Source organism: Pseudophryne corroboree, chromosome 12 (assembly GCF_028390025.1).
Source record: "Pseudophryne corroboree isolate aPseCor3 chromosome 12, aPseCor3.hap2, whole genome shotgun sequence".
Taxonomy (NCBI): Eukaryota; Metazoa; Chordata; class Amphibia; order Anura; family Myobatrachidae; genus Pseudophryne; species Pseudophryne corroboree.
Genome location: NC_086455.1, coordinates 12,312,733 through 12,327,013, shown reverse-complemented (window position 1 = coordinate 12,327,013; position 14,281 = coordinate 12,312,733). Strand labels below are relative to the sequence as shown.

General features: G+C 45.4%; 1 protein-coding gene across 2 annotated transcripts in view; it reads right to left on the bottom strand.

The window, feature by feature from the left end:
• The window catches only part of IGSF9 (immunoglobulin superfamily member 9), a 91,835-nt gene that overhangs the window by 54,732 nt on the left and 22,822 nt on the right, over positions 1-14,281 (bottom strand). For both annotated transcript variants that reach the window (XM_063947004.1, XM_063947005.1), the window contains exon 4: positions 10,735-10,887. In XM_063947004.1, coding sequence (XP_063803074.1) covers positions 10,735-10,887 — 153 coding nt within the window. The remainder of the gene's footprint in view (positions 1-10,734; positions 10,888-14,281) is intronic.

Sequence of the window (14,281 nt, the reverse complement as noted above, 5' to 3'; positions counted from 1 at the left end):
CTGCTGCCGCCGCAACCTAGCAGTGCTAACCACTGTGCAACAGACGCACCTAACTATAACGTCCACCTTTTTTATAGGCTGGGGTACATATACACGCCAGAGAACAGTAGAGAATTTAAGGGGACATTTACTAAGCAGTGATAAGAGCGGAGAAGTGAGCCAGTGGAGAAGTTGCCCATGGCAACCAATCAGCACTGAAGTAACATCTATAATTTGCATACTATAAAATGATACAGAGCTGCTGATTGGTTAATGGGGCAACTTCTCCACTGGCTCACTTCTCCGCTTTTATCACTGCTTAGTAAATGTCCCCCTTAGACTGTAAAGGCCCATATTCATGGGCCGATCTAATGAGAGATGTGTGCTGAGCGAACCGCTCAGCACACATCTCTCCCCCCACTCAGCATAGCGCGGTGTGTGCTGAGTGTGCGGGGGGAAAAGGGGGGGCTGCACTCATCCAGCGGGTGAAGTGAGCGACCTGCTAGATTGGCCTGCATGTAGCACCAGCGATAGCGATGCGCGGGGCTGCGCATCACTATCACTGTGAGGGATTGCTTAGATTTTAAGCAGCGATCGCTCCTTGAGTACCCCCCTTTAGCTCCAAAGATGCAGGCATTAATTACATAGGGGGAGACTTATCAACTCTTGGAGAGAAATACAGTATCACCCAATCAGCTTCTGTCATTTTAAAGTCTGCACTATATAAAGAATGGTTAGAAGCCCATGAGCCTATGAGCTACTTCTCCACTTTATCATTCTCCAAGAATTGGTAACTCTCCCCCACAATTGTTGGGAAATGATGTGTAGAAGCATTTTATCTGGTAACTTTCTGTGTAGTACATTACACTCCAGTGAGGCGTACCCTACACGCACTAAGCTGGCTGAAGCCCCGTTCCTTTATCTCTGGATTAGGTGTACACAAATAATGAAACCACATGAAGGGTTTACCACCCACGGAACCGTGTTCTCTCTGCTGTGGGTCTCCCGACTGCAACATTGCAGCGCAAGCCAATTACAGAATCCTAGATTGTATATAGAACTGCACTACAAAGTGCTTATCCCAGATAGCGGCCCCAGTCCTGGAGACCACAGGTAGAGGGCGAGGCAGAACACACTGGAAGGGGCGGGGCCTGTGCACACCTGAAACTGGCAGCGCCATCATTACAGCCTTCGAAAAAGGTGGTGCTGGCGCCATCTTTCCATAGACATTGCCAGGACAGGGGGAAATAAGGAGTCTATTCATGAAGCAGTGAAAAGAGTGGAGAAGAGAGCCTGTGGAGAAGTTGACCATGGCAACCAATCAGTTGCTCCGAACAATTTTATAGTATGCAAATTATAAATGTTACGTTAATGCTGATTGGTTGCTATGGGCAACTTCTCCACAGGTTCACTTCTCCACTCTTATCACTGCTTCATAAATAAACCCCTTTATCACATATGAATAAACTCACATAAAGTTCCTAATAGTCAACACTACAGAACCATTAGCAAACTCACAAACACAGACTTATTTACACATGTCCTATTTATTATTATTACCAGTTATTTATATAGCGCACACATATTCCGCAGCGCTGTACAGAGAATATTTGGCCATTCACATCGGTCCCTGCCTCAGCGGAGCTTACAATCTATCTTCCCTAGCACATTTATACGCACACAGAGTCATACTAGTGTTAATTTTGTCAGAAGCCAATTAACCTACCAGAATATTTTTGGATTGTGTGAGGAAACCGGAGTACCCGGAGGAAACCCACGCAAGTACGGGGAGAATATACAAACTCCACACAGTTAGCGCCATGGTGGGAATTGAACCCATTACCTCAGTGCTGTGAGGCAGTAATGCTAACCATTATACCACCCGTACTGCCCATGTCCTATGTACTCATACGTGACTTATTCCCTCCACCCCCTGGCAATGTCTTCTGAAAGATGGCGCCGCAGGAGTTCGCAAGAACTCTGGCCCTGATTCAGAGGTGCCACGGCATGACTGCGTCTTTATGCTACTGCTGCGGCCAGTGGTCTTCCTTGTGAGACCCCAACTGGTGCGCATATGAAGACACACCACTGGTCGCACCATCGAACACTGCAATGGTCCCCGTGGAGGCGCAGAATCTCCATCTGAACATGGCCGCCGGTTTCAGTGCAACAGCAGCAGAAGATGCAGTCGCTGACTGCGACTGACAGCATCTGGCGAGCCACGCCCCTTTTACCAGTCAGAAGCACCCTCCTAAACTCCAGGGATCTGCGTCCACATTCGTTCTGCGTCAGCGCGGTAACCATGGGGACGCATGCACACTGTGACACGGACGCACGCGCAGACTGAGAACATCGCCACTTGCGCGTAGCATCGACATTACCTGCACCTCCGAATCAATGCCCTGTAAGTCTTAATGAAGTAATCTTATTTTTGACTGTGAGGGTAAACTGAGGTGAGCAACCGGGCAAAGCCTACATGTAGTTGTAAGTGCCCCCGAGCCACCCAGATTCTCCCAGCGGAACATGTGCGACGATTCACACCGCTGATTGTTGCATAGAAATGGGCGCAATCCCACACAGGTGGACGGCATCAATGTGCCATTGATGCACCTCCAAACATGGGGCTTGTCTTTTTTTTTTTTTGTAATTGTAGCTTTATACGTATTAATATGGTGCAACATACCGGGACACACAGCGTTAGCCAGCTTGCAATGGAGGGGTTAACTTAATACACATGTGTCTAGACTGGCAGCTCCGCGTGGAGCCGTGTTCCCGGAGGTGAACTTCACGTGTTTACACAGATGTGGTTTGTGGGAAGTGTCTTCTTCTCTATTACATGTGAGTTCCCTGCAGCAGCTGCCAGGGGAAAGCAGAGGACAGATACCCAGGCCCTTTGTACTTTATTGGGGGCAATATCCCCTGTAGTGTGGAATTACCTGGCGCACTGGCGTTACTGTGAAAGGCTACGGCAGGAAATGGCTGGAAATGAACATTATATTGTGGTGAAGGGAAACTGTCAGTACACGTTAGTCAGCGACCATGCTACATGTAGAAATACTGACCGCAAATAACTGAAGTAATATATTTTGGATCATCCTCATGCTAAATAACACAAGGGAGACCTGAGGCCTATGGGGGAGTTTCTCCTGCGTCGCTGTGAGGTGACATTTCCGTGCTCCCCGGTGTCACTGCTCCCTTAGGGTTGCCAATATTTAATTTTATCTTGATGAACAACATGCAGATTCATATTAATAAATGTAATTAATCTCTGCGCCTCTTACATAGAACTGCTCTGCCTGGTCGCGGCCCGCAGACTAGCTTCCTGTACGGCGGACGTCATTCAGAGCTATACACAACGCCGATATTTACGGAGCTGAGCGATTATCTGCGTCCATGTCGCACTGGGGATTTATCTGTAATGTTACTGACAGACAGGGACCGTTTTGGGGGACGTAAAGGGGAGCAAAAACAGAGGAGTGTTGCTGCCGTTTTCTGGGGGGGGTCTCTGACTGCGATCCCATGGTGCCAGCATCGCAATTCCCGCGGCCTTTCTGCGCTAACATAGGTATACTCAGCTGGGCAATTATTATTATTATTATTACTACCGGTCATTTATCCATCATCCCCATACTACACGTTACCGGTCATTTATCCATCATCCCCATACTACACGTTACCGGTCATTTATCCGTCATCTCCATACTACACGTTACCGGTCATTTATCCATCATCCCCATACTACACGTTACCGGTCATTTATCCATCATCCCCATACTACACGTTACTGGTCATTTATCCATCATCCCCATACTACACGTTACCGGTCATTTATCCATCATCCCCATACTACACGTTACCGGTCATTTATCCATCATCTCCATACTACACGTTACCGGTCATTTATCCATCATCCCCATACTACACGTTACTGGTCATTTATCCATCATCCTCATACTACACGTTACCGGTCATTCATCCATCATCCCCATACTACAAGTTACTGGTAATTTATCCACTATCCCCATACTACATGTTACCGGTCATTTATCCATCATCCCCATACTACACGTTACTGGTCATTAATCCACTATCCCCATACTACATGTTACCGGTCATTTATCCATCATCCCCATACTACACGTTACTGGTCATTTATCCACTATCCCCATACTACACGTTACCGGTCATTCATCCATCATCCCCATACTACAAGTTACTGGTAATTTATCCACTATCCCCATACTACATGTTACCGGTCATTTATCCATCATCCCCATACTACACGTTACTGGTCATTAATCCACTATCCCCATACTACATGTTACCGGTCATTTATCCATCATCCCCATACTACACGTTACTGGTCATTTATCCACTATCCCCATACTACACGTTACCGGTCATTTATCCATCATCCCCATACTACACGTTACCGGTCATTTATCCATCATCCCCATACTACACGTTACTGGTCATTTATCCATCATCCTCATACTACACGTTACCGGTCATTCATCCATCATCCCCATACTACACGTTACTGGTCATTTATCCACTATCCCCATACTACATGTTACCGGTCAATTATCCATCATCCCCATACTACACGTTACTGGTCATTTATCCACTATCCCCATACTACACGTTACCGGTCATTCATCCATCATCCCCATACTACACGTTACCGGTCATTCATCCATCATCCCCATACTACACGTTACCGGTCATTCATCCATCATCCCCATACTACACGTTACCGGTCATTCATCCATCATCCCCATACTACACGTTACTGGTCATTTATCCACTATCCCCATACTACATGTTACCGGTCAATTATCCATCATCCCCATACTACACGTTACTGGTCATTTATCCACTATCCCCATACTACACGTTACCAGTCATTTATCCATCATCCTCATACTACACGTTACCAGTCATTTATCCATCATCCCCATACTACACGTTACCGGTCATTCATCCACCATCCCCATACTACACGTTACCAGTCATTTATCCATCATCCCCATACTACACGTTACCGGTCATTTATCCATCATCCTCATACTACACGTTACCAGTCATTTATCCATCATCCCCATACTACACGTTACCGGTCATTCATCCACCATCCCCATACTACACGTTACCAGTCATTTATCCATCATCCCCATACTACACGTTACCGGTCATTTATCCATCATCCCCATACTACACATTACCGGTCATTCATCCATCATCCCCATACTACACGTTACTGGTCATTTATCCATCATCCCCATACTACACGTTACCGGTCATTCATCCACCATCCCCATACTACACGTTACCAGTCATTTATCCATCATCCTCATACTACACGTTACCAGTCATTTATCCATCATCCTCATACTACACGTTACCGGTCATTTATCCATCATCCCCATACTACACGTTACCGGTCATTCATCCACCATCCTCATACTACACGTTACCGGTCATTTATCCACCATCCCCATACTACACGTTACCGGTCATTCATCCACCATCCTCATACTACACATTACCAGTCATTTATCCATCATCCCCATACTACACGTTACCAGTCATTTATCCATCATCCTCATACTACACGTTACCAGTCATTTATCCATCATCCCCATACTACACGTTACCGGTCATTCATCCACCATCCTCATACTACACGTTACCAGTCATTTATCCATCATTCCCATACTACACGTTACCAGTCATTTATCCATCATCCTCATACTACACGTTACCAGTGATTTATCCATCATCCCCATACTACACGTTACCAGTCATTTATCCATCATCCTCATACTACACGTTACCAGTCATTCATCCATCATCCCCATACTACACGTTACCAGTCATTTATCCATCATCCTCATACTACACGTTACCAGTCATTTATCCATCATCCCCATACTACACGTTACCAGTCATTTATACATTATCCCCATACTACACGTTACCAGTCATTTATCCATCATCCCCATACTACACGTTACCGGTCATTTATCCATCATCCTCATACTACACGTTACCAGTCATTTATCCATCATCCCCATACTACACGTTACCGGTCATTTATCCATCATCCTCATACTACACGTTACCGGTCATTTATCCATCATCCCCATACTACACGTTACCGGTCATTTATCCATCATCCTCATACTACACGTTACCAGTCATTTATCCATCCTCCCCATACTACACGTTACCAGTCATTTATCCATCATCCCCATACTACACGTTACCGGTCATTCATCCACCATCCCCATACTACACGTTACCGGTCATTTATCCATCATCCCCATACTACACGTTACCGGTCATTCATCCACCATCCCCATACTACACGTTACCGGTCATTTATCCATCATCCCCATACTACACGTTACCGGTCATTTATCCATCATCCTCATACTACACGTTACCAGTCATTTATCCATCATCCCCATACTACACGTTACCGGTCATTTATCCATCATCCCCATACTACACGTTACCAGTCATTTATCCATCATCCCCATACTACACGTTACCAGTCATTTATCCATCATCCTCATACTACACGTTACCAGTCATTTATCCATCCTCCCCATACTACACGTTACCAGTCATTTATCCATCATCCCCATACTACACGTTACCGGTCATTCATCCACCATCCCCATACTACACGTTACCGGTCATTTATCCATCATCCCCATACTACACGTTACCGGTCATTCATCCACCATCCCCATACTACACGTTACCGGTCATTTATCCATCATCCCCATACTACACGTTACTGGTCATTTATCCATCATCCTCATACTACACGTTACCAGTCATTTATCCATCATCCCCATACTACACGTTACCGGTCATTTATCCATCATCCCCATACTACACGTTACCAGTCATTTATCCATCATCCCCATACTACACGTTACCAGTCATTTATCCATCATCCTCATACTACACGTTACCGGTCATTTATCCATTATCCCCATACTACACGTTACCGGTCATTTATCCATCATCCCCATACTACACGTTACCGGTCATTTATCCATTATCCCCATACTACACGTTACCGGTCATTTATCCATCATCCCCATACTACACGTTACTGGTCATTTATCCATCATCCTCATACTACACGTTACCAGTCATTTATCCATCATCCCCATACTACACGTTACCAGTCATTTATCCATTATCCCCATACTACACGTTACCGGTCATTTATCCATCATCCCCATACTACACGTTACCGGTCATTTATCCATTATCCCCATACTACACGTTACCGGTCATTTATCCATCATCCCCATACTACACGTTACCGGTCATTTATCCATTATCACAGACATACAGGAGCTGTATTTGTATTGGAAAGACTTCTACACCAAAAAGAGGTAGTAATGCCCTTTTCTGCACGGTGTCATATCACATGACCATTTTGAACACACGCACGGCGCTGCAGACTTCCCACAACAAGATGGATCTCTTCAGCAGCAGGAACATTTTGCTGTCTGTCATATAGTCACAATTGTGTCCCAAAGTAATATGGAGGTTTTGTGGTCATGCCAGAAAGTTACATGAGCTGCAAGCAGTGGAAACCAGATAACCTGGAATGCATTTTCTCATTTCACCACACGCTCGGAGGTGCAGCGCTCAGAACATTTGGTGGGAAGCCATATGCTCCTTCCAGGCATATAAATATAAATTTAGCAGCAATGAAAACGAGACCATTAAAAAGATACAGAGAAACGTGAGGTAAAAGTAGCCCTGAAAACTAGCCTGGCCTGTGCCACAGCACCCCATGTTTTCTCGGCCGCCATGGAATGTGACAGTGGTACTCTCAGTAGATGGATGGTTGTACACGCCAACACTAATTTATCCGCTCTTGGGGTCCAAAACCACAATATTTTTGTAGAAAAGCGTCAATTGACACCACCTCATATTGAAGAAACATACTCATCATCTTGTATAGCGACAGAAGCATATTCTGTTGTGTTCATGACGTTCTTCTTTGACTTTGGAGAAGATGACACAGAGACCTTAAAGTCTCAAACTCCAGAGAAGCTCCAAATACTTCTGTCAGTAGGAAGTGAAGGGAGGTCAGGATTCAGGTCTGATCTAATTAGGGCAAAAAGACTTTTCCCCTTGTCCCGTTTGAGTTCTCTGGCTTCATGGAAGTGACATGAAAAGGTGGCTTTCATGTATGATCACAAGGGCAAAGCCCAGGGGGTGAGGGGAGGATGCGCGGTGGAGGGGGGTCTCAGAGGAGACAAAGCCCATCCCAGGCAAGTTAAATGAGGGGGCAGAAAGTCGGGAACACCCTCTCTCTGTGCTTTATCAATAGCCTCTGCTGCGAGGATTAGAGCCACTGTGGCGATGTCATAGCCCTCTCCATAGGTTCTCATGATGAGGTTCAGCCGCCCGGGCTGAGTGTGCCCGTTGGTAGAGAGAGCAGTAGGGGGGAACAAAAGCTCCGATAATCCCCATCATTCACAAGGTCACTTCAAAGGTAACCTATAGCTGGCCGGATGCCAAACACTTATCCAGCGCAGGAGAGATTTAGCTTTTCCTAAAGGTTTCTCTAAAACCTGGAGCTCAAGTGAAACTTTTCTGGGGACATTTTAACTGAAACACGACTGAAAGTGCACCGTGCTGGGCAAGGGGCAGCCATTGTCACTGTTCATTGGTGCTCGGGTGCATTCAGCACACAAAATGGCCGCCTCCGCTGGGTAGAAGCGACAGGTAGATTTTATCCAAATATGGTCTTTCGTCTTGAATAAAACAACATCTGAAAGGATCAGTTATGAAGTGCATTAAGTGCAAACCCACAATGTTTCTTTAGGTGTGCGACTGAAGCCACAACCATGAAAATGTAGGAGCATGACGCCAAAAGGGAGCACGTGCACGCTTTAAAGATATTTATTCTAAAATGTTGCCAGTTTTATTTTATTTTTTAAGGAATACCTATGTTGTTAATTCCCCTGATTACAATGACTACACAATGGAAAAGTAATATGCACCACTACGGTCTACAGTGGGTTGTACAAACTACTACTGCCCCTAAAAACTCATATTTCAATCTGCAAGCTTCATCTTAAGGTTATGCTTAGCAACGGGAGTACCGTCATTAACTGGAGGCTCTCAGAAAGAGCTGTCACTGTGGTGCCACCGAGGCGCCAGCCAGATCAGAGATGAAAGTGTTGTTCTCAATTTTGGCAGCTGTACCCATATCTCAATATGGGGCATTGTAGTTGGCAGGGAGAGACGTTTCTACACACACACACAGAACAGATCAGCCGGCGTGGAAAGGCTTCTCTCCTTCACCAGCTTTTCTTATTTTGCTTATTTGAAAATAAAGATTTATGAAATAGGAGCTGCCTGCGCCAATCTCTGCCAAGCGCTTTACCCTTGGTTAATGGTGTCATGTTAAAATGACTATATTTTCCATATACACACACACACACACACACACACACACACACACACACACACACACACACACACGTGGTTCAATAGTAAGGTAACAAGACCTCTCACATACGGTATGTAATGTTCTCTATTCCTCCTTCATTTCCCGCCAGGCCAGAGTAGGTAGGCCGCTGCTTCCCCTCGCGGCCAATAGACTGCGCCTCATATCAGTCACACTGTCCCAGCGTCAGGTGTAAGATGGCGGGGCTGGCAGAAACATGGTCACACATTGAGGTGCGTAGTGTGATCAGATTTCTGCGTCTAATGGGCACATCAGCAGCTGAGATTCATCACCAACTTGTCTATGTGTACGGTGATAACGTCATGTCACGGAAACAGGTTTGGGTTTGGTGCTCTGCCTGTGGTAGACCTGTTTGGCCGGCAGGATTGACGCTCATCTTAAACGTCTGTTCTGCCGCTACCAAAGGCAGTGTACCAAACCCAACCTGTCTCCGTGAGATGACGTTCTCACCGTACACCTTGGCAGATGAATCTCAGCTTCTGATGTGCCATTTACACGCAGAACTCTGATCACACTACGCAATGTCCGACCAAGTTTCCACCAGCCCCGCCATCTTACAACTGCGGTGGGCTTGTAATGAAGCCCGACATTGCCAGAAGTGCAATGCCTTGCAATCCCTTACAAGGCATGGTTTTGCTGCGCAAGTGTTTGCCTGAGATTGACCGGCATCCTCCGGCGATTTTGGACCAGTATGACTGATATGAGGCACAGTATAATGGCCGTGAGGGGAAGCAGCGGCCTACCGTCTCCCTGACGGGAAATGTCTTATTACCTTACCACACACACATATATATATATATATATATATATATATATATATAAAAAGGCACTCGCTTTTCCATCTCATTGGAAAAAACAAAACAAGCCAGCACTCACGGTTTAGATGAGAAAACGAAGAAGATTTATTCCATATCAAGGCGACAAGTGTACATACAGGCACAGCCCAACAGCTGTTTCAACCGATACAGGTCTTCCTCAGGGGCCCTTCTTCGTTTTCTCATCTAAACCGTGAGTGCTGGCTTGTTTTGCTTTTTCCAATGAGATGGAAAAGCGAGTGCCTTTATGTTAATTTACTGCCTTGCACCATCTATTCATTCTGTACTATGGTTTAAGTGCTGTCATTTTTGCTTTTATATATATATATATATATATACACACACACACCTACATAGAATCTGACGGCCCATCTAGTCTGCCCTTTTAAACAATCAACTCCCAAGAATGATGAATTGACTTACAGTTCACAGTGAGGTGAATCCAAGTCCCATTTTTGAAGTCCTCATCGCCATGGTGACGGTCCAGAAACAGCACCCTACATTCATACCACCCCTGGTCGTCAGAGCGAAGGGAGTCTATGCGTAAAGAGGCGCCTTCTTCGATCCGCGTGCGCCCTGTGAAATGACACAAATATACAAGAATGAACCATGACACCGAGGGGTCACCAGGATTGTCTTTACAATGCAAAGCCATCTATTTAGAACTAGCATTTATGAATACCACTACTTTTCACAGGGTTGATTCAGCTGTATATTAACATAGTGGAAAAAAAAAGACAGAAATCACTGTTCAAGGTTTGTAAACATGCATGACGGCGGCCATTTTGTGCCTCTGTGAAGTCATTCCTATCTAGAGAATCAATAGGTTGCGTACCCATTAGTATATGTTCAGCACACAAAATGGCTGCCATGAGACGGGGGCAGTGGGGAGACCGTTACCTGAATTCTATAACTCCAATGATATCCTGTATTTGACCAAGCTCTGCACGGTAGACAGCGCTATCCTAAGTGCAAATGTTGTTCTGAGTAAAGCCAGACATTACAAATATACAGTACATCTTCCAATATGTCAGCGCACACTAATAACTTTTACATTCTGTAGCGGCAGAACTATAAATATAGATATTTAATGAGGATGAGGAACAGGGGCTCTGGGGTGTCTCAAAGTGTGAAACGCTAGGAGGGTGTGTGAGGCTGGGACATGTCACCCTTATTATAAGACTGGTGTCTTCTGGTTCTTTGGATGGGACACTGTGCAGGGCGGCCGGGTTGACAGGAGAATGGAGTTTGAGTCCATCCCTTGCGATAAGAGCGCCTTTTAAGGGAGCAGAATTTGGGAATAGTATTTATATGCGTTCTCACAACGGAGCCAAGGCTGAGCTTCCCGTGGGATTGGGACATTATTTACTGCACAGAGGACAACAGAGAACACACAAATGTTACACAGGGCTGTTTTTAAAAAGCCAAATGGTGCTATAAATGGTGGTCAAAATAATGGAGGTTGCTATGACAAGAGGAGGTTATCGGGTCAAGGGTCATCTGCAATGGCTGCTCTGTAAAGTGATGCTAGCAACAGACACATAATAAACAAGCAGAGCCTGACAGTAAAAGAAAAAAAGCACAAAAGTATAAAAGAAACAATTAGCTGTAAAATAATAATGGAAACAACACATGGGAATGCTTTCCAATTCTTAGCTATCCCTAGGGAATAATCACTCATACAGGAGTATTAATACCACACAGGGGAATTGGAACAGCAGTAACATACAGTAAGTTGCAGCAATGCTAACAGATAGGTATATGAGCCATCTTAGGACTAAATAAACATTTTAAGCGGGCAATGTATGGAAAACTGTCCTGGAGGAACCGCTGAGATGTGTGACCTCTATTCATTTTGCGGCTGAACCGATTCCACTCTCCGGGTTGTATTTTGGTCCACACAGAAAACAGCCGGATGAGATGGGAGATAAGTCGGAGAGGAGCAGAGTCAATCTCCTTAATTGCCTGGTGCTATTATCAGTCGGCTGATCCGATCAGGACGACATTAGCCAAATTCCAATTGGCTAAAACCCGGGAGTCTCCTGCTAGCAGATAAGCCGCAGATAGACATTGCGTATGGGTACACACAGTCTTAGGCACACGAGGTATTAGCTGAATCTGAGACACAGGGTCAGATTTCGAGGGGTGCCACTTACGACTGTCCTTAACCACTTCACAACCAGCGGCCTAGTATGCCAGTGCTGCCACTCTATTTTACAGCATCCAGTCTCCTATATTGCTATAAATATACAGATGTGTCTTCATCCATTGTTCCTGCAGTGGCGCCAAACAGCCCCTCTCTGCAAGCCAGGTCCCGTGCGACTTTGCTAGCGCCGGCTGTCTTTTTCCGCCTCTTTTTACCCTACAATGCGTCCTAGTCGCAATGCGATGTGACTAGGGCACACCAGGAGACTGTGCTGATTAATTTGATATGCGACACCTGTATATCTGTCTGCGACTGAGTCCGAATCTGCACACAAAGTGCCACGGTTCAGCTGCCACGGCTTTTTGCCACGGCAAGTTCCGTTGTGCTCTCTATACAGACCCAGTCGCACACAGATATAGAAGTGTTGCATATCAAATCAATCAGCACAGTCTCCTGGTGCATTCTAGATGCATTGCATTGTGAATCGGATGCATTTTCGGGTAAAAAGATGCCAAACAATACGGCCGGCGCTAGTAGAGTCACGCAGAACCGGGCACCTCACTCGCGTCACATGGCGTATAGGGGGTAGTTGTATGAGGGCACAGCTGTACACAACAACTCATAAATATCATAAAACACACTGCACACTCCTAATAAAAATAAAGGAGTACTTCAAAATCAGGTTCTAGAATCGCTTTATAGGGTTAAACTTTGTAAGAGGGGCTTTGTCTGTTTAAACCAATACTAGTTGGCTACCCTGCGGCCTGGTCTCTCCAGCACTAGGAATGAGAGGGGTTAAATGTCCCATTTAAATCCTGTACAGCATGCTGCCAAGGTCGGCCGGGGTCCCAAGGAAATCCCTTTAATTATCATACACAAAGGAAGACGACAGAGCCACACAAGCAGGGACATTTGCGGGGACAAACCTTTCAAATCTGGGGCTGCCCCTGGAAGTCGGGGACGGACTGGTCATGTGCCAGTAAGAGGAGAAAAAAAAATAGAGGTCAGTAAAAATGCACTAAGGCCATCATAGTAAGTACCACGGGTATAAGAGCAGATTTGTCTCTCACAATGCTAATGAACTAGATGGGGGGGAGGGGGGGGATACATGAAAGCGGGCAGAGTTTCTAGGCTAATCGGATAAGATAAGAACCATGACGGTAAAAACACTGAAACTACTGCAGTGATTTGAGCTGCTGTTGCATCACTGGCCCCGCCCCTGTGTGGTCAACTCTACCAACCCACACTGTGGCGTTCTGCAGTGCAAATCTACAAATAGGTCAGTCACTCTGTGCCTGCTGTGTTACAGAGGTATATCCTTCCTAACATGGCGACCAGCGGCAGGGGAGTTAGAGAGAGCATGGTGGACAATCCGGAAGTAAATATACTCCAATTATTTCATGTATATCAGTCAGCTCCCTAACACACGAAAGTCAAATATTGTCTTTGACACATAACAGAGCGGAAGTCCGGCAATTTATTCTAGAAAGGCAGCAAGCGATGCAGAAGCAATAAATTCCACAGAATGTAACTTTTTACAACACAAACCCAATACAATAAATCGCAGATTTGTGTACATTCACTTTATGCAAATGCCCTCTTCCCTCATGTGCTTATCCTTTTCTTACTTTAATAATCCTCAACTGCCCAAATCACGCAGTTCTCGGCCACCCTGGTACTTATCTCAGTGTCATCTACTGATGTAGTTATGCTTAGTTACCCTGTACATGTCCTATATTGTCTTCACCTGTAAGTTGCTGTTTTCCTATTTTGATTATGTGCATATGTACTCTGTAATTGGGCGCTGCGGAACCCTTGTGGCGC